At 39.0% G+C, this 20,288-nt stretch overlaps 1 protein-coding gene across 2 annotated transcripts in view; it reads left to right on the forward strand.

Moving 5' to 3' along the window:
• The window catches only part of ephb1 (EPH receptor B1), a 209,911-nt gene that overhangs the window by 125,724 nt on the left and 63,899 nt on the right, over nucleotides 1-20,288 (forward strand). For both annotated transcript variants that reach the window (XM_087811862.1, XM_087811863.1), the window contains exons 4-5: nucleotides 340-495; nucleotides 8,379-8,714. In XM_087811862.1, coding sequence (XP_087667988.1) covers nucleotides 340-495; nucleotides 8,379-8,714 — 492 coding nt within the window. The remainder of the gene's footprint in view (nucleotides 1-339; nucleotides 496-8,378; nucleotides 8,715-20,288) is intronic.

Below are 20,288 nucleotides of genomic sequence, written 5' to 3' on the forward strand. Positions count from 1 at the left end.
AGAAAGTGGGATGGCATGTTAAGCTGGGCTAAAATTGGGATTTGTATACATACAATTATAATTGTATTACAAACAATTACATGGAATGAAGGGAATAATATTAAAATAAAATAAAAACACTGGTTTCCTAAAAGAGCCATATTAGGAAACATCAATATCTCTACAAATGTGTTCAATATTTGTATTTAACACAACAACTTTGAAGACAAATCATTACCACTCGCATATCAATTCCCAGAATGCACTGCACCAGCTGAAGTCCCAGTTTGAAGTTTATTAGAGGCGAATAAAAGAATGCTTTTTACTCATGGTTGTTTTTCCTTTGGTTTCTCCTCACAGCATGTCCGCCGGGCACGTTCAAGTCCACCCAGGGTCCAGGCCTGTGTCTTCAGTGTCCGTCCAACAGCCGCTCCACAGCTGAGGCCGCCACCATCTGCGTCTGCCGCAACGGCTACTACCGCGGAGACGCCGACCAGCCAGATGAGCCCTGCACCAGTGAGTCTCACCTCAGACCCGGGTCACCGTCTTCTTCTATAGTCCTTCACCAGAGCCGCCAAAACACAAGCGAGATCCACCTTTTTTTTTTTTTGTGAGCGATTAGTATTTCTCGAGCAGGAGTTGCTTCAAGTGATTTCACTCTTTCTTTTTTTTTTTTAACTTTCTTTCATGTCCACTGTCTTTCCGTCCATCATCCCCTGAAGTCCTAATTACTTGAACAGATGCTGCGATTCAACGCGGCTCCCGCTGTCATCTGTTGGCGATCCTGAAAAGCCCCTCACAGCATCATAGTTAACTTAATATGCCATAATATGTTCCCCCCACGCTCGCTGCTGATGCACACGAAATAGAGAGGAATTGTAATTGGGTTTTTAGTTCGAAGTTGAAAAGCTAACGTGCTAATGTGTTATAGACAATGGCTCATGGTAAGGGCCTGCCTTAGCATTTCAAATGCTAACCTAAGCGGTACAAGAAAAATATTTTCACCACATCGTGCCGCATCTCCTTTTTGACGGCGAGCGCCCCGAGGGTGTGCAGGAACATATTTCAGCGAGACAGTCGACTCCCCGGCGTATTGATCCACACCTTTAGGCTTCAGCTGTTCCTGAGTTTGGGTTTGCTGTCCCACCGGTGTGCAGCTCCATCTCTGGTGATTCAGTGAAAGCTTATTCAAGCATCTGTCTCTGCCTTCCGGGTCCTACGCTTTTTTTTTTTCCAAGTAATCCTCACAAACGTTCCTAAGTGGATTTTCTTCAGCACATCCCACCGGTCCGTGTTTAAGAGTTTCTAAATACTGGCTTTGTAAGTTCTCCCAGTTTTAATCCTTGTAATAAGGAAAAAAAAATAGTATCAGTGGATTCTAATAGTTTTGGTTCCTATTTAGCTTCTGATTCTTAAAGCTACACTATGTAACATTTTGACATTTATATCTACTTTCTTCTTTAATGATGGTTTGGACCGGTCGTGATTTATGTAGTAAAAGTTTCTTGCGATTAGGGCTGCATGACATTGAAAATATGTGCGATATTCGACATTGGTGTCTTGAAGTGCGATATCGAAATTAATTATTGAAATGTGTTAATATTTAATCAAAGCAAAAATATGCTGTCCATGTGGATCTTAATTGTAATGAAAATATAACTGGTCCTGACTCACATATATATTATCCATGAATTTTATAATTGAAAAATACAAACTAATATTTTGATGTTGATTCCAAAAAAAAAAAAAAAAAAAAAAAAAACAAGTTGCCCATTTTACCAGCAAGTTAAAAATCATAAAACAATTTTGGTTTGTTGTTGATTCCTCATCAACTTTCAAACACTATATCTACCCCAATTTTTGAATTTTTACATTTTCATAATTTGTTTTTCAACTTGAATTTTGCATTTTATAATAACCCAGACAAACTGCAGTCAGTTAAATAGTAAGTAAGTAAGTAAGTAATTTTTATTTGTATAGCACTTTTCCAGGGCCACAAAGGGCCTAAACAATCAAACAATACTCAATAAAGTATATATTTTAAAGGGCAAGATATAACTGATAACACAACAGGAGTTCCAGAAAATTAAGGAAAGCCTGAACAAATAAAACTGTCTTAAGATGTTTCTTGAAGGAGTCAGTAGATCCATCAAGTACAAAGAGAGAGAAGATCGTTCCAAAGCTTAGGAGCAACAGCCTGGAAGGATTTCTCTCCTCTGGTCCTGAACCGTGTGCGTGAAATACTATGAGTGTTCAAGTTTTTTCTTTTGAGTCAAGAATTTTGGTTTAAAGATTGTGTTTTTTTTCCGCACATTTAAACATATCATTTCAAAATTGTTATTGAAATCAAGTTGTAATTCATATACTTCTATTTGATATTTAAGTTTAAGGTTAAAAACTGCCTTATATACTCGGCAATAGATTTGTGAACACATTTTTTTTATTTATTTTTTTATCATTATTATTATTTATTTGTGTGTTTTCATGACTTTGAGTTTGGACCACAAGTCTTGTTTAAATGTTTTTATAAAAAAATGTTCCAAACCTTTCTTAGGCGCCATCTTTAAAAACTCAGACATTAAAATAAAAGACCCCATAATATCATAACAAGGGCCGCAAATATCCCACAGACCACACAATTTTAGACACTTGTTTTAGGTATTTTTTATGTTATTTATCAATTCACAGTATCTTTTAATTGAAAAAATATGCACACCACACAAAATATCATGTCTCATTTTCCATAGTGCCTCAAATGTTCCTGCATGTCTTCCGGGGAGGCTTGTGAATGTAGAGCAGATGATTTTTAACATTGGTAAAACCTTGAACGCATCAGCGATCAGCCTTGACTCAAGTCAAACATTAAACGCAATCCTGAGCTGTAGCCTGTGAATATTCAGTGTAGCTCATGCTGTTTTGGCAATCAGGCAGAGTTAAACAAAAGAAGTTTCTGAAATAATTTCAACTTGATTCTTGAAAAACATCAAGCACCTCATTTCACTTCATAAACAGGCGTCCAATTCTCCTCAGCTCGTGTCACGAGGCGGCTGTTCAAAGCGTTCGGCTGATGGAGGAGAATCAGCTGAGTTTGAAGTTGAGTGTAGATCTCAGCAGGGGGCACCTCGGAGATCATCTTAATAAGATTTTTTCTCTAATATTAATACAGCGGTCGTGATAAGAGGCGCTTCTATGGAAGCTCAAATCAGGCCGACTCTGCAGCAGCGGTGGCGCCGCTGGTAGCCGTCAGAGTTGTCCTCGGCGAGCTCCAGATCATTCTGATGAGCTCGCTCGTAGATTGTCCAGCACCCGGGTATGTCAGCAGGGGGCCTCACACCAGAACCAGCCTCCCTTTTTTTTATTCCTGTGGAATATGTGGAGACGCATACGAGATCATGTGCCCAACTTTCTTCTGGCTTTCATCCTCCTCGTGTTCCCACTGCAGCAGGTTTTCCCTGGAACGCCTGAGTCTCTGCTGCACAGCTTGGAACATTTGGACACCGGTTTATAGTTAATCAACTGTTTGTCCTTGGAGAATGTTCTTTTGTTTTCTCCTGCGAGTGTAAAACCAACACCTGTGCTTGTAAATATTTGTGTAAGTTCCAAAATGAAGAGCCAGAAAGATGTTTGATGTCTGATAGCTGGTTAGTGAAGCTACAACATTTTGGTTTGGTTAGTAGATTAGATTGCATTCAGTTGTGTTTGTAAACTATTTTTTAGAAGTAAATTATTGTTAGCATTAGCGTACCATTATCTGTTTATTAAAAAAAACAAAACTACATTAATTTGGAAAGAAATCATACTTTTACCGATGTTTAAACTCTGGGTTGTTTCTCTAAAATATGTAAATAACATGGTTTTAGTTCAAAATACTTAAAAAAAAAATGAAAATAATATTAATAATAATTTTTAAAAAAGTTTAGAAAGTACAAAAAACAAATGGACATATGTTACAAAAGGCAAAAAGAACAATATTAAGTAAACATTCAACACAGACTTGAGTAAATATATTATTTTTCTAAAAAGAATAAGTAAAAAAAAACGTATTAAATATGTATGTATATGTATATATGTTTTTTTTATTCAATAGAAAAGCACTGAGACAATTAATTCCAAGTACGATTATAAAAACAGTTTACAAACAAGTCAATAGAAGCTGTATGATTCAAGAACTCCTCTGAAAATATTTAACTTGTTGTCATGCAGTTTTCAAACCAGGAGGCCTCCAGAGATGTTAGGGCAACACTCATGAGGATTATCTATGTGGAAGAAATACACAAGGTTACAAAATATGGTGTTGATTTAAAAATATGTGGTTTTCCCCGACAACCTGATCACAGCACGATTCACGTTTAAACACCAATCTAGAGTAGTGATGGTCTGATGAAGCTTCATGAAGCAGTGACATTATTTATAGAGTCCACTAGATGGCGATCTCTGCACTATTTTCCTTTGTTTTGAACAATTGTTCTAATGAAACATCACATCATTTTTAAACTGATGGCGCCACCTACTGACCTCTAAACAACATAACATTGCTTCATGAAGCTTCATCAGACCGTCACTACTTTCGAGTTTGTCCTTGAAGCTAAAAACGCTGAACTGAAAACTTGATGAAACGAAGATCAGAAGTATAGAGCATGCAGGACAAAAGTGGGGAGGATGATGTTGCTCTTATGTTTTTATTTAATTGACAAATCCTAAAAGAAAATGCGAAAGACTGGAGACAATCTTGGAGACACTTTCTTTCATTCATTCATTGTCTACCGCTTTATCCCGTACCTGGGTTGCAGCGAGACTAGAGCCTATCCCAGTATCATAGGGCGAGAGGCAGGGGACACCCTGGACAGGATGCCAGTCTGTCGCGGGCCACTCAAAGACACACAACCATTCACCCACAATCTCATACCTATGGACAATTTCTCAAGTTCTCAATCAACCTCTGTATGTTTTTGGACTGTGGGAGGAAACCGGAGTGCCCGGAGTAAACCCACACAACACGGGGAGAACATACAAACTCCTTCTTGTCCTTGTTTATTACCAAGTTTGCTATTTGTGATCGGATTAAATGTGTTCCACGTTTAATTTCAAGCTTGGCTTATATTAAAAAAGATTTTTCATTGTAAATATTGAATATTTACAAAATTTAACTAAACCAATATCGTGACTGATTCAGTACTAACAAACCTCAGTCTATAGGTTTTTCTTTTAATAGAACTCATTTAATCTGTGCATCTGCCATCCTTGGTCAGCAAGATAAAAAAAAAAACAGGCTGATTATTTTGTTTGATTGTTTGTTTTTCAAAATTGTCTTGCAGCTCTTAAACAATAGAAAAAGAAGAGATTGCATAAAAGCTGATTTATTTTAGAGATTTCATGTATTCTGTGTTTTATGAAGTCGAGTTCTCTTCTAATTCTTTGTTTTGGCGCACGCCGGCAACATTTAAAGGCTTTCTTTTGGATATGTTTTCTGAGAATTGTTGCATGGCAGTAATTACATAATGACTCTATTTCATTACACTCAACTCAATTACACTCAAACAGAATATTCCCATGCTGAGGAAAACCATCAGTACTGTGTTTTTTTGGTTCCAAAATGACTTGTGATCTAAACAGCATTTTTTTTTTTAATTGTTCAGACATTATTTTCTCTAATCTTAGCTCCTCTTACTCGCATAAATGTGCAAAATAAAAGAATAAACTAGTAGTAAACACTCCACACACCACAGTCCTTAACGGATTTGCTTTTATAAAACAAGCCTCTCATCAAACACAGTCTCGGACTCACAAGAAAAACCCATCAATATTTTTAAATGAAAGCATCAGGTTATCAGCTCTTCTTCTCCTCTTCTGTTCTTTTTGCCTCGTAAGGCATCCTTACTCATCTTCTATAAGACTGTGTTTTCATAAATTGATAATTTCGTTGCCTTCTTTCATGTGAAAATGCTTGATTTTTTTCCACAACCCACCTCTATTCCAGCTTCTCCTATTCCTGTTTGAATATGGGCTGCGGATGAAGCCAAACTATAACAGAGAATCACCGAGATGGAATTGTTACATCCACACTCTGACAACATGAAGCCAGAAGAATAAAATGGGTCGTATAGAAAGTGTTGCTGATACAATAAAGTTAATCCGAAATTCTCCTGGAGGAACTGATAAACTGAGTTTGTTTATATATATGTGGTGGAAAGAAAGCTGTTTCTTTTGCCACTATCACACCTGCCAGTTATTCTATTTACTTTCTCCACAGATCCAGGGAAATAGAGTGAATAGCAGGGTGACATTTGCAGTTTTTTACATCGTCGTTTAAAGGTTTAAAAAACCTTTTTATTTTTAGTTTTAACCATGAAATTCGCCGGCCTATTGTCTTTTACCCATGTTTCTCCTGCGGCCCCACATCACATTCTCCGAGCTCCTCTAACTGTGATTAGAATCTCCTCACAAGGACCTTGTGTTTGTCCCCGGAGGCATGTTTCACATCATCTAAACAAACTCTTTCGAGAGGAGAGACATCCGTCGCAGCCATCCAGAGCCCCGATGAGTAAATAATGTGCTTGAGTGTTTATTTTAGACCCTCTAATAATATTCTCTGTCGGAGGAGGAGATAACTTTAGTGGTGAAGAGCCTCGTGTTGTATCATGCCGTGAAGCTGTCAGTGGGTAATCGCATCATTTTTTTTAGTATTTAATTGGGTCGATATAAGTAGAAATACAACTTTATTGACACTACTCTAGTCACGGAAGCCCTGTTTTTCAATGTCCGAATGTTTGACGAGTCCTCTACAAGCTAGAAAATCTACCAATGGGTTCCTTCTTTGCCCATTGAGTTGAACCACAAAATATTTAATTGGAAGCTCTAGATCTCCCATTTTATTTCTTAATCCTGTCATGTCTTGTGATGTTATTTTGGCACACTTCCTGTTTGTTCTACTTGTTTGAGTTTGTTCAGAACGTCTGCGCCTGTTGCTGCTACAGCTGCGGCTCCTCAGGCAGTTAGACCATCAGCTGAAGAGTTTAGAGCAACGTCCAGATTATACTGTGGTAACTTGGAATGAGACGGACCCAAATGCAGAGTGGAATCACCAGTCAATGGGCCAAAATTAAGTTTACACACAGGTTAATTAACAGAACAATTATACCAATATAAATAAGAGTTCAACGAAGAAGTATTTAGAATCGTAAGTGTCCATATCACAGTTCAAGTCAACTTTAAGCGCACCACAAACCAGGCGGAGAACTGAGAAAGACTGAAAGGTCAGGTAAAAACACACCCCCTAATAAACAACACAAAAAGCAGACACAGGCACTGGGTGAACTGAGAAAAACGAAGCGAAGATTGAAATTTAGCGCCTGCTGCTGGGAAAGCGGGTTGCTTTAAACTCTTCAGCTGATGGTCTAATTGCGTAAGGAGCGTAGCTGTAGCAGCAACAGGCGCAGAGGTTCTGAACAAACTCAAACAAGCGGAACAAACAGAAGGTATGTCAAAAATATAATCACAAGAAAAGAAAAATCCCTGTTTTTCACATGAATTTTTTTGTTGCATTATACGTTGTCGGATGGTTGCTTGGAAAAAGATCCGACTGCCGAAGATGTTCTTTTTGTAAATATAAATGTATAATGTTTGGTAGAAATTGTCCTTCAATTGCTCATTTCAAGTCCTGTTCACTCATAAAAATATGTTCTGGTTAAGGTAAAGTGCCGAGACCAGAATAGTACTTACACTTCAGTAATGAAATTAAACATCTGCAAATGGTGTTTCACTTTGTAAATTAACCAGGCATGAACTACTTTTATCAGAAAACAATTAATGCACGATTTAACTTGTTAGAAATTCACCTCTGCCAAAAAGGACACAAAAAGGAAATTCACAGCACTATCTTGACAACACTTTTGAGGAGACAGAGAAAAGATTCTGACAGAGAAACGTCAAATTGATGAGTGCGACATCATTTTCTATGACTTAAAAAATACTTAAACTGCATGAACCTACACAGGGAACTTTCCGGCGCAAAACCAGTAAACTTAACTTGTTTTTACTTTTATTCTTTATGCAAAAATGTCCCCTTTCCATTACAAACGCTTTCATTCTACCCAAGAGTTGAATTTTTGGGATTGTGACACAGCAAACAGTGCACACAAAAGACATAGGAAGTATTAGTAATGGTAATACTAGTGTAGTTGTAGTGGTTGGAGTGGTGGTTTTCCATCTATATTTCCAGTTGTTTTTGTTCTGCCCCCCTCAACAATTCCACGAAGGAGATCCCAAGAGGGAATAATAAAGTTTATCCATCCATCCATCCATCCATCCATCCATCCATCCATCCATCCATCCATCCATCCATGTCTTTACACGTAATTTAGACATTTGTCATTAACTCTCTCTGCCTCATTTCTCTCCAGGTGTCCCGTCCAGTCCGAGGAACGTCATCTCCATCGTCAACGAGACGTCTGTGATCCTGGAGTGGCACTCTCCCAGAGAGACAGGCGGCCGCGATGACGTGGTCTACAACATCGTGTGCAAGAAGTGCCGCGCCGACCGCCGCGCCTGCTCCCACTGCGACGACAACGTGGACTTCCTCCCCCGGCAGCTCGGCCTGACGGACACCAGGGTGTTCATCAGCAACCTGTTGGCTCACACGCTGTACAGCTTTGAGATCCAGGCGGTGAACGGTGTCAGCAACAAGAGTCCGTACACGGCGCAGCACGTCACCATCGACATCACCACCAACCAGGCTGGTGAGTAGCATTTGCACGACTAGCTCATGATGCTAGCCTACGACCGCTGGTGTGTCCCAAATCGTGCACTTTTGCACTTATACGTCATATTTCGCAGTACGAAAATATAGTGCGCAATGAGCCATCATTTGGGGCACTCAAATGGCCAGAAAATTGAGTGTAGATCGATCGACACTTTCCAACCTTAATGGCCGCCATCTTAGTGACGTAGATGACGCAAAACGGAAGCTAGGTCACTGAGGACGGGTAAGATACTGGCGTAAATGATTAAAAAAAACACTAATTTTACCACAAAACAACACAACAACAATAATAACACAACTTAATAACTGGTTTCAATTGGCGGAAAGCGCTGTCAAGTGTCGGCAATAGACTTCCCAACGCCGGTTGCAATCAGCGTTAAAAAAGTAGTAGAAGAAGAAGTTGTAAGTGTGTAGTGGTAGTGTTTGATTTGAGACAGCACTACCTTGTTGAAATTTAGAGAAGTGCGCTCTTTGAGACACAGCATGAAGTGAACAAGAGCCTGACACTGCTCGAAAATTACCCATAATTCATTCTGTAGAAAGTACCCGAGCTGCACTTTTGTCTTCTTCTAAGTAAAAGTAGTTTCTGTAGAATCGGGTCGGTTGTAACGGGATGAGGTAAATTCCGAGACAAAGCTTGTAACCGTTTAAAAACGGAACAAACAAAAGCACCATCTCTGTGTTCTTTGAAGCGTATTTATAGACCCGTGGTGGATATAACCGAGGTTTACATGTCTCGCTGGGAGTCTGTCTTTTTCTTGTGGTTATAGGTAATCATATCTCGATCAACAACACCAGTCATTTATAAACCTTCAAGTCTTCAGTGTGCACTGTTGCTTTGTTGTCATTCTCTGGATAATCACAGTTTCTTTGGAAACGGCTTTGAACAGTTTTTCTTTGCCTCACTCCAAAAAGTTATTTGTTGCGCATAGGAGCTCTATAGAATGCCTAAAATGCAATTGCAACAAATTACACATTAGCTTAGCAAGATATAGCCTGTTAGAGTTACTGCTTTTAACATCTGCAGTGGAAAAAAGTTTCCTGAAGGCTAAAAGAAAACTAAAAACAATGGAGGGCTTACGACTTTTAAAAGGCTGAACTTTACTTGATATTTTAGCAACAGAGCTCTAATTTAGTTTAAAACCTTTTCTTGGAATGACAAAGAAAATAAACATGTTCACGCTATGTACAGCCTTTTTGTCCTTTGTGGACTAATAAGCCCAAAATCGGTAAATCAGTACAGACATAGAGCAGTTCAGGGCGGCCATTTTGGGGCCAAGAAGAGATGAGTAGGGCTGAATCAACTGAATCCAATCTAGCTCCATTAGCTTTGGCTTCATCAAATTGTCAAAATGTTCATCATTAGATTTTGCTATACTCAAATAATTATATATTTTGGGTCACATGGTGGTATAGTGGTTAGCCCCTTATAGCAGGAAGTTTGTAGGTTTGGTGTCGGTGTCTTTCCTGTGTGGAGTTTATATGTTCATTCCAAGTGCTTTGGTTTCTTCTTTCAGTCCAAAAAACATATAAAGGTTGATTGACAACTCTAAATTGGGCGGCAGGTGTGTGGGTTTGTTCGTCTCTTGGTGCCGTCAGAAAACCCATGTAAGGTTATAACCATTTACACTTGTATAAAGTAGAAAAAAAAAGGATTACATTTGAAAAAACTTTAACAAAAAAGCCTTTGTAATAGAAAGCCACAAATGTTCAAGGAAAAATACACCCACAGCACAGAAAAAAGAAATTGCTTTCGTCATCAACCTCATGAATGTCTCGCTTGGATTTTGGCTGTCAATGGATGTTGTGCCTGGCTGAAGAAAATGACCTTCATCCTTTTTTTTGTCCTTTGGTGTGAAAAAGCATGAGGCCCGTTCTCTAAGTCTATCTATTTGACCCTAATCAAAGAAGAGAGAAAAGGTGACGGCCAAACATGCCAAGAGCGTTTCCAAGCATTGACATTTTACCCACCGTAGTCTCCCCCTCACCGCAGTTGTCAACGGAAATTATTACTAAATATTTCCATTACTGTGGGAGGAAAAAGGAAGATACAAGTTAAAAGACGACAAATAAACACAATTAGATTTACATTGACTAAACAAGTTGAGATGTTGTTAAAACACCATGAAATTGCTTTCTCTCAGCTTGGCACGGATTAATGTGGTGCGTTCAATAATGTAGGAAAGACTCTAGTGGTTTCGACGTATACTCATCTTATCTTAAATAATAGCAACAGTTATTGCAAATAATACAAGGCTATGTTTCGATCCTCAGTTGTGTGTTTTCTTCTAAAAAAGTAAAGGAAATCAAACCAGAGTGACCGACTTGATGTTAGTTATCTGAAGTCTTCATGGAATTGAAGGAGTTGCTCCTTTTCTCTAATTTTTTTTTTTTTCCTCCAAACAATCCAAGACCGTCACGCCGTCACTATAAGAAAATGAGGGCGTAAATAGGTCTGATTATGGTGGTGGCCTAATGGTCTCCATTTGACAGGCTAATAGCAGTCTTGACAGATGGATACCGAAGAAGCAATGGTCCATTGTTGAAGCCTCCGTAATGAGGTGTCTGCCGGACCAGTGTCCAGTTCTGTGTGGCACACTGCGGCAAGGTAATTGCATTGTTCCAGGTTTGAACAACCTAGACGGTGAAAAAAAAAAAAGAAGGGAGATTGGTAATGTTGAATTTTATTCTATTAGAAAAATACTAAAGTGAATTACGAAACTTTTACAGTGTTTATTTCTTCGTTTGATTCTGTCTTGCAGGGAGAACAGACGCCAGTGCACTAGTTTTCTAATATTTGTCTGCGAAATGAAGAGTTTCCTTTGGGAGCTTCTGAATTGGAAAACTGCCTCACAAGAAAAAGAAAAACGTTGTTACCTCATCCTGCCTTTACTTTTCCTTGTGAAAGCCCCCAAAACCCAGCAGAAGTGAGCTGCCAGGGCTTGCTATAAATACTAATAATGTTGAGGAAACTTGTGTAATATATCACAGAGTAAACATTTGGCCCCACCGTGATGTAATAACCTGTCAGAGGGAGCTTGGCTGAAACAGAGTCATATTGACATCAAAATAACTTTTAGATTGATCTATTCCACTTATAGAGGGTGATTTTAAAAATGCAAAAGTGGATACAAAATATTGCAAATGTATTGATAAACCAACAGAATAGTTTGTTTATGCAGGATCTTTAATGCATCTCCTTTAATCTTTTCTTGGCTGCTTTCGGAACATTGTTCATAAATAACAGGGTGATAATAATTAGCCAAGAACTATATCATCACAACATCAGAACAATATGTTTTAAAGGGAAGGTATTGGAGGAAATATCCTTCCCTGATTGGAGGAGTTTGAATATTTTGGAGTCTTGTTCACAAGTGCGAAAAATGATGTTTATCTTTCGTGATGAAGAAAGAGTTAATAGAGAATTTAGTTTCCTACTCTAACCTATGCTTACTAACATGTTGTAGTGACTCAGAGTCTCTCCTGAATGGCTCTAAGGCTTAGTCATTTGTGAGAGACTCAAAGTAGAGTGGATGCAGTTTTCATGCCACCATCTTGACCCATGTGTTTGACCCAGAGCTGACACCAGGGTTAAAAGTAGTATAAGGGGACACAGCGGATGTATGCCATTGAAGTTGAAACCAAACTTAACACAAACAAACACTTTGAAACCTCTTAAACACAATCTCTAGTTATGCATTTCACAAAACTGATGGTTATCATAGTGCCTCACTCAGATTTTCAACGACCTCTTACAGGTTTGAAATCACTTCAGACTAGTCGGATAAAAACGTGGGTGGATGACCCTGGACAAATGGATGTAAACTAATTTCATGAAACACAGTTTCTAGACTATTAGCTTGTTTGCTAAAAATAGCAAATGAATGGAAATGTGCATTTTTCCCATTAATTGATGGATTAATGAAATCCTTCCAAACTGTACTAAAGTTCTTCAATCATGCCTTGTTTTATAGCACAACCCACCTCCTGACACTTCACCGGACATCTGAAAGAGAAACATGTTATGGATTCAGAGTTATAAATTATATTTAATTTTTCTGTTCCTTTGTCCCCTTGACAATCATTACTATGATTAGTGATGAATCAATAATTCTTCACTGAAATATTTAATCAGTGTTCATGCTTAGCACCTTCACTGTGTATTATTGATTCAATCGATTGTCCATCCTGACACATCTTCAGGAGTTTGGGTCGACTTTTACCTCAAGTATGCTTCTCATTTCCTGTTTACCAACAAAAAAAAACGTTGTCCATTTGCTTTATTGGTTTATAATATGTAGAAATATAACTTTGTTATGACATCATTTCTTCAGAAACAGACTTGCTTTTCAGAGACTCATCCTTATCTCTGCAAAACCTTTTCCTCTAAAGCTCAACTCGAAGCGGCTACGAAGACGTGGCAAACATTTAATCTGTTGAGAAATAGAGATTCAAATCATGAAAAACCCAGAAAGTACAGTTGTGTTCTCACTCTGATGCAACATGAATTTCTTAAAAAAGTTGACCGAGAGGAAAGTTGAGGTTTGTGGTCGAGAAAAAAAAAAACAAAAGGACAGAACAACTGGAGTGAGGCGGAATTTGAAGGGATTTGGCCTGAGTCACTGAAGAGGCGATATAATTGGCCAGGATTCCTTCACATGTCTGCGGAAGAAGGAACTGATCAATAGTGTGATTTAGTATTTCATTCACGGTCTGTTCTCTTCACACACAAAACTAGTTGCACACACTGATGAGGAATATAATGCTTTCTCCCGCAGACTATCACACTCAATAGACCTACATTTTGTCCAATTAATCATCATTTATTTTGGAGGAATTGTTTATTATCTCCTCGGTATGTGCTCCAGTTGTTTCATGTTTTAGCCATTGTGTGTCTGTTTAAAGTCTCATATGTTGACTGACCAGATGCCTTTCCAGGGCGCCTCCTACCTTGCTAAGGTGTAATGGCTCCTATTCCATTGATTTGCATTTTCCAGCATCCTTTTGTGTAAAGGAGTTTTTTTTATATTTATTTGCTTGTGTGTGGTACTCTGGTTCCCTCCCACAATCCAAAACAAAAATTAAATACATATACTCGTTAAATGTAGCTTTGTTCATGAGTGGTTGTTTGTTTCTGCATGCCTTCCTATAGGCCTGTCCAGAGTGTCCCAAGCAGCCGGCTTCATCCCCCTTACATGACCACGATTAAGCGAATAAGCTGTAGAAAATGAACAAACCAATGCCGAATCCAAACTCAACAACATAACTGGTGCATTATTTTTCCACTAACGGTTTCCCCGTCTCTGATCTATCTGGCTCGGCCACACTTTGACCGAAACTGTGTGCCAAGCCGCCCTTCAGACCACAGAATAACAAATATTTCCACAAACAACTTCCAGCAAATCTCCGTGTGGCTGGATCTGGTCGGAAAAGCTATTCCCAGAGAAATGTAAACATCAGCATATTTAGCCATTTATGAAAGCGGCTCTGAAGAAGCGGCACACCATGCTTAAACACAAACAGACGACATGTTTGGCAAACATGTCAGAGGTTTTTCAAGATAACAATCTCTTCTCAACCAGTTATATTTAGTCTGTTGGTGTACGGGAGTTTCATCATGCATGTTGCCTCCACCATGTTGATCCCAGGTCTTGAAGATGCTGGCATGTTTTCCACCGAGCTCGCATCAGAGAAGGCATTTATAAATCAGCTGAGAGATTTGGGTCATTATCGATGTCTTCACGGTGGCTTATAAAGTACCGCGGTCATGGTTTGCCGTAAGTTTTGGCTTCAGTTAACAGTAATCCACACATGCTGTGATTTGAAGAATAATTCCAACCATGGTTACTTGACAGAAATCCCCGGCGCTGAACTGATCCGTCTTTATGACGTTCGAGAGAGGCCCATTACCATGTAGTCATGGCTGGCTTGGCCCGCTGAGCCCTGGATCATACGAAGGGTTCTAGTTAAACCAATGACTTTGACAGAGCAGCCGCACATGCCTATACAACGCTCTTCCCATCGGAGACACGGAGGCCTTATTAAGGGGCTGCAGGGTTCAATGGAGAGCCAGGAACTGAGAGTGGAGACCACAAAAGCCCCGAAGAGAAGGAACAAGTTGCCTTGTGTGCCGCAGAGCCGTAAATGCATACATGTGTAGTTGTGTCCTCGTGCCAAAATGAAGTGGTTTGGATTCTAATGTCAAGAAGTTTCTGTACTGACACATGTTGAAACGACCAGCTGCAAAGTTATGTATGTTTTGCTCAATAATAAATCCCTTATCTCAGCATGATTATGATTCTAGTAACGGGAGGTCATTCCCTTGGAATGTTGAGATAGGTTTGTGTTGGATTTGAACATAGTATAATCATTCACTCAACATTTTTTTGTATTTAAAAGAAAGGGGTGTGTCCGAAACTCCGCGGCGGAGGCTCTGCCGAACCCCTGAGAACGACTCACTGAACCCCTAGGGTTCGATCGAACCCAGGTTAAGAACCACTGATTTAGGTAAAGCGCTGACATCCTTGGCGGTGCTGGGTCGAAATAATGTATTTATTATTTCAAGTTATTAAAAAAATCGTGATGGTTTCAAGTTTCAAACTCAACTGGCTGGGGGGCCACCTGAGGTCAATTCTTGTCTAAAATGGGCCACAGACTTTCAGCAGTTTTATCATTTAACAATATTTGGTTGCATTATATTTTTGAGGGTTTTATTTTACTGATACTTTGGGCCACTTTTGTCAATTTTTTGATTTTTTTTTTCTAGAAATTAAAACTACAGTGGCACCTCACTATATCGGGTCCACCTTTCATGGCCTCACTGTTTTGGGGGATTTTGTGTGTAATTTTGCATGCTTTTTTTGTTTTTGTTTTTACAGTGTACAGTATTAACCCATTTTGTTCAGCGGTCTGATAAGCTAAGTGTTACCAGCCAGTGTTCCCCCTAATAAGGTGGTATTGTGAGTTGTGGATGATGCGTAGTCAGGGTTGTGCGTGTTGTGAGGAGGCGAGGGTAGCAGCCGCATGTCTTTGTGTATTTGAGAAGTCCGGTGGTCCTGCTTCTAAAAAAAAAAACAGTCAAGCCAAATTAAAAAAAAGTTGTTATTCCTCCGAAGACTCCTGTGACCTGTTTCATATAAAACTATCTGGACCACGAGTGATCGACGCCTAGGAACGAGCCAGCTAAGTTTGGGAACCTCAGTTTTTGAAAACCAGCAGGTCTAACTACAGTTAAAGACGCCAGGTCAAGGTAACATAAGGGAGAGAACCTGAAAACAGGTTTTGATCTTGGGTTTCATTTACTAATATTGTACTTATTTTTTTAAATCTGCAAAAGTTTGAACTTTGAGAGTGTTTAAATAAGAGAGAACTATGAAAAAATGTTAATGCCTGTCTCAGAAAAGTGTGCGGTTAGGGGTTTCAAGGCCTTAAAACGGCCTATAAAAATTGTAAAAAATAAAGCTTATTACTTCGTGAATTTCGTCTATCGCGGGTTATTTTTTAAGAATGTATCCCCCATGATAAAAGAGGGACCACGGTATAAACAAGATAAAATGCTATGAGTATGCTTTCCTACCATCTGAAGTTGTACCAAGTTGCACCCAATGGGACAATTTAAGGATTTCGTTGACTCCTTAAATATACTCTGATTTTTGACGCACTCATGTAAGCGACCCATTTTAGTTCAGACTCTAGTAGCACCTTACCCTAAAACATAACAGGGCACCATCTTGTTGAAAACAGAAAGCTAAAATGAAATTGAATAAGAACGGTACAATGAATAATAACAGTACTATACTAGTAATAACAGAAATGTAATAATAACATGAGGCTCTATGAAAGCGCATAACAAGACTGTTGAAATATAAATGCAGCCGATGGTAAAACCAATATATATATAATATATATATATATATATATATATGTTGTTTTTTTTTCTCCTCACTCTTTGGCTCGATCTGTCTCAGCCAGAAAGAGGGAGGCTTTGACTTTGATTAATGGTGAGCCAAGCTCTGCATTAAAAGCCAGGGGCAGCAAGTAGGGCCAGATAAAAGTGGAGCACAGGAGCTCGGATGGGGAGGATGCAGTGAGGAGAGAGCAGTGCAGTCACCGATCACTGTCAGCATCATCGTCCCAGGGTGACAGTGGGGGTGGGACGGGCGGGAGGGTGTAGCTTCATTGGGCTGAACCCTGGCCTGGTACAGGCATGACACATTGTCTCTGACAAGCTTTTCACACACGGACCACTGGGACGCACATGCACAGTGTCCTGCAGCTCCCGAAACATCGTCGCTGTCTCTCTAACGGATGACATGAGGAGAGGTTTTTGTAATATCCAGAGGACTAAAAAACTAGTTCTCCATGTTCTTATCCCTTCTTTAAAAATCTTTCTTTTCGTCAAAAGTATTTTAAGAATAGCTCAAAGCTTCAGGGAATTAGAAGCTCTACGATGAGCCTCAGATGGGTGACTAACCTCTGTCACGGACTTATGACTCGGTCCTTTTTGGCCATGACACTGCATTTTTATTTGTCTTTGTAGCTCCACAGTAATGTGGGTTTTCTTCAGACCAACGACCCAAACCAATGTTGGTATTCTTCTAGGTACATACAATGACTCATCTAATGACAGTCCAGTTTTAGTTTGAGGTTAAATTGTGGGTGAGGCGGTTGTTTTTGCTGATGTGTTAACTAGCTGCTAACTATGTGTCTAACATAAATCATGGGGAACCTATTCTGTCTGTCGCTCCAGTTCAACACCTCGGTTACTTCCGCGACAATTCAGTCTTATTTAGCATATATTGCTAACAATTTAAGGATGTGCGAGATCGAGATATCACATTTATTATTATGTTGAAATTCAAGTGTTTGAGTCTAGGTTTCAAAACAAACGTTTGTTCTAAATGTTTGAGAAAAGTCCTGGACTTAAAGAATATAAGCATCATATTGGAGTTTATTTTGGCTTCATTCTGTTAAAGTCTCGTCATTAAAGGAGTAGAAAAAGAACTGCTTCAAAACTTTGCGAGAACATCAACCATATGTTTCAAACAAATCCGGCCGTTGGGACCTCAAACTATGCCAGTGTTTAGGATACAACAGGAACATTATAAATGTCAAAAATGATACAGAAAATAGGAGTCTTTAAATAACAGTTAAACTGAAGTTGAAGCAAAGACAACAGAGAGATGAAAATAAATCAAGTTTAAATTAATAAAATACTTTTTATTGGTCAAGATCTTTTGTGAAGTGAAAATCCTTTTTTTTCAACAGAAGTAGTCGAGCAAACATTGTTGCACTCGCTCTAGATGCTGCATATCATGGCCATGAGCGTGTGATAATCGACTTATGCTGACCGAGAAAAACATCTGTATTTCAAAATAAAACAATGATATCAAAAACCTCTAAAAAATGTAATACTTTATCCTGGATAATTACATTTTTTTTTCCAATCCGGTTTCTTCCGAGGAACACATGTCAAGAACTCTTAACTGTAGCATTCAGTTAGTATATATTTGTTAGGTTCGGTTAAAACCCTCAACACAAAAGTTATCTTTTAAAATATTTAAGTGAAGAGATTGAGTCCTTGTATCTTACTGTCTGTACAATGATAAATAATTCATTTAAAAAAAACTTTGCTGCTTCATCCCGGATTTGACTTCTTGCAGCGTTTAAAAAATAAAGTAGACCTTGTAGTAATTAAATAAGATATCACAGATTTTATTATCAAGCTGACCTGCTGTTTTACTGATTCACACAGATTGACCCGTTGACCTTTTTAAAATAGCTGCATAATAAATAAAATCCTAATGTAATCACTTGAAATAGATTTCCATCCCCAATTCCGGGGGCAGGGGTCAGTATCTTTGGAATTCCCCTTCCTCTCCCTCCCTCCGTCTCTCTCTCGCTCGCTGCCTCTTTTTCCACCGCAGGATTTTGTGTGCCGAGTGCAGCTCCCCGGGGTCTGCCTGGAACAGTGTGAGCCTGTGGCAGGTAATTGATAATGCGTCCTGAGCAGGCCCGGGCCCCGGTCAGTGAAGCGTGAAGCAGTCTAAGAGCCCGGAGAGCACAGGGGTGAAGCTCAGCCCTCGCACTCTAGGTCTTGTGTGTGCATGTGTGAGTGTGTGTGTGCATGTGTGTGTGTGTGAGGAGAGGGGGGGGAGTGTGGAGGGGAGCCTGGCCGTCCATTCACAGCAGCAGGATAAACAGACCAAGTTGATATACAGCATGTACTTTACATTAATAGTGTTGACTTTGGAGCCCACGGCTTTATATAAACTACTTATTTCACTTTTCTAGCGAATAAGTAGCAAGTGTTTCTGATAGCAGGATGGACAAACCTTCAATCACACGAGTGCTTGACATTATATACACGCCAAATATATTAACATATTCTTGAAGGAACTGCAAAAGGAAGCAAAACATTTTTTTAATTGCACAACCTCAAAAATGTGGGTCAAGTCTATCAAGTAAATTTGCTGGCCTCCTAAAAATGGCTATTTCTGGTGTTTCTACTGATTTGTTATCGTAGTGTATCAAGTTATCGTCTGTCATTCATCACTACATGTATATATTTTGCAAGCCTGACGGTTAAATCTGGGATTTTAAAAGTATTTTAATGAAACCAACATGAGTTATAAAAATAATTCCAACCAAGACTTTGATTTAAAAATGTTCACAAGTGTAAGAAATATTCCTGAAACTAGGCTAGAGTTTAATTGTTAATTAAACTGTAGCTAGTTCAGCCCTTATTCAAGATCACCTACCCCACCTTTAAAGTTCAACTAATGTGTCGATTTAAGTGTGTCTTCAATAGATATTGGACCTCTATTGTGTCATCATTATGTGTCCGTTTGTACAAAACTCTCTGAAAAAACTGTTTTTCTGGAGATGCAATCTTGTTTACCATAACCACACTCACAATGCTGCGATTGGTCAAGCATCAAGGCTTGTCACTGTGCGCCATTAATCCCCGGAAATATTGACCTGGTCGTTCTAAGCTGCTGTTTTCTTCTGTTTTAAAAAAAAAATCATTCTTCAAAATGATTGATAAAACCTTACTTCGAAAAGGGTCAAACTACCCCGCCCATTGATATCTTGCCAAGCGTTATCTTATTCTGACTTCATAAATGGATAACATCAATCAGTTCAGCATGAAATTAAGAATATTCTTCTTGGAATAAGCATCTCCTCTTAGCTGTGTTTCAACTTACTCATGTACTATGTCATAAAAAGTTTGTGTGACATTTCAAAGTTTGATTTGGTTGGTGTATGTAGTGGAAAAAAAAGAGGTAATAATGGCGATTGTTGGCCGTGTAAAGTCTACTGAACCGCCGAAAATGGACCCTCAGTCTTTGGACATCTCCGAATTAAAATGGTTTCCTCTTGTCTTTCTCCCTTCGTATTGGGTCTGAGGTTTTGCCATTCTTGTTTAACTTAACCAAGAAGGAAAAAGTCCGTCCTCACTTGACTTTGGCAAAAATCAACACGAACTTTCAGGACTATGGCGTGCAGAGAAGTTCTGGAACCAGCAATCTAGTGGCATGAATTGGATAAT

Source organism: Callionymus lyra, chromosome 16 (genome assembly GCF_982586985.1).
Source record: "Callionymus lyra chromosome 16, fCalLyr1.hap1.1, whole genome shotgun sequence".
Lineage (NCBI taxonomy): Eukaryota > Metazoa > Chordata > Actinopteri > Syngnathiformes > Callionymidae > Callionymus > Callionymus lyra.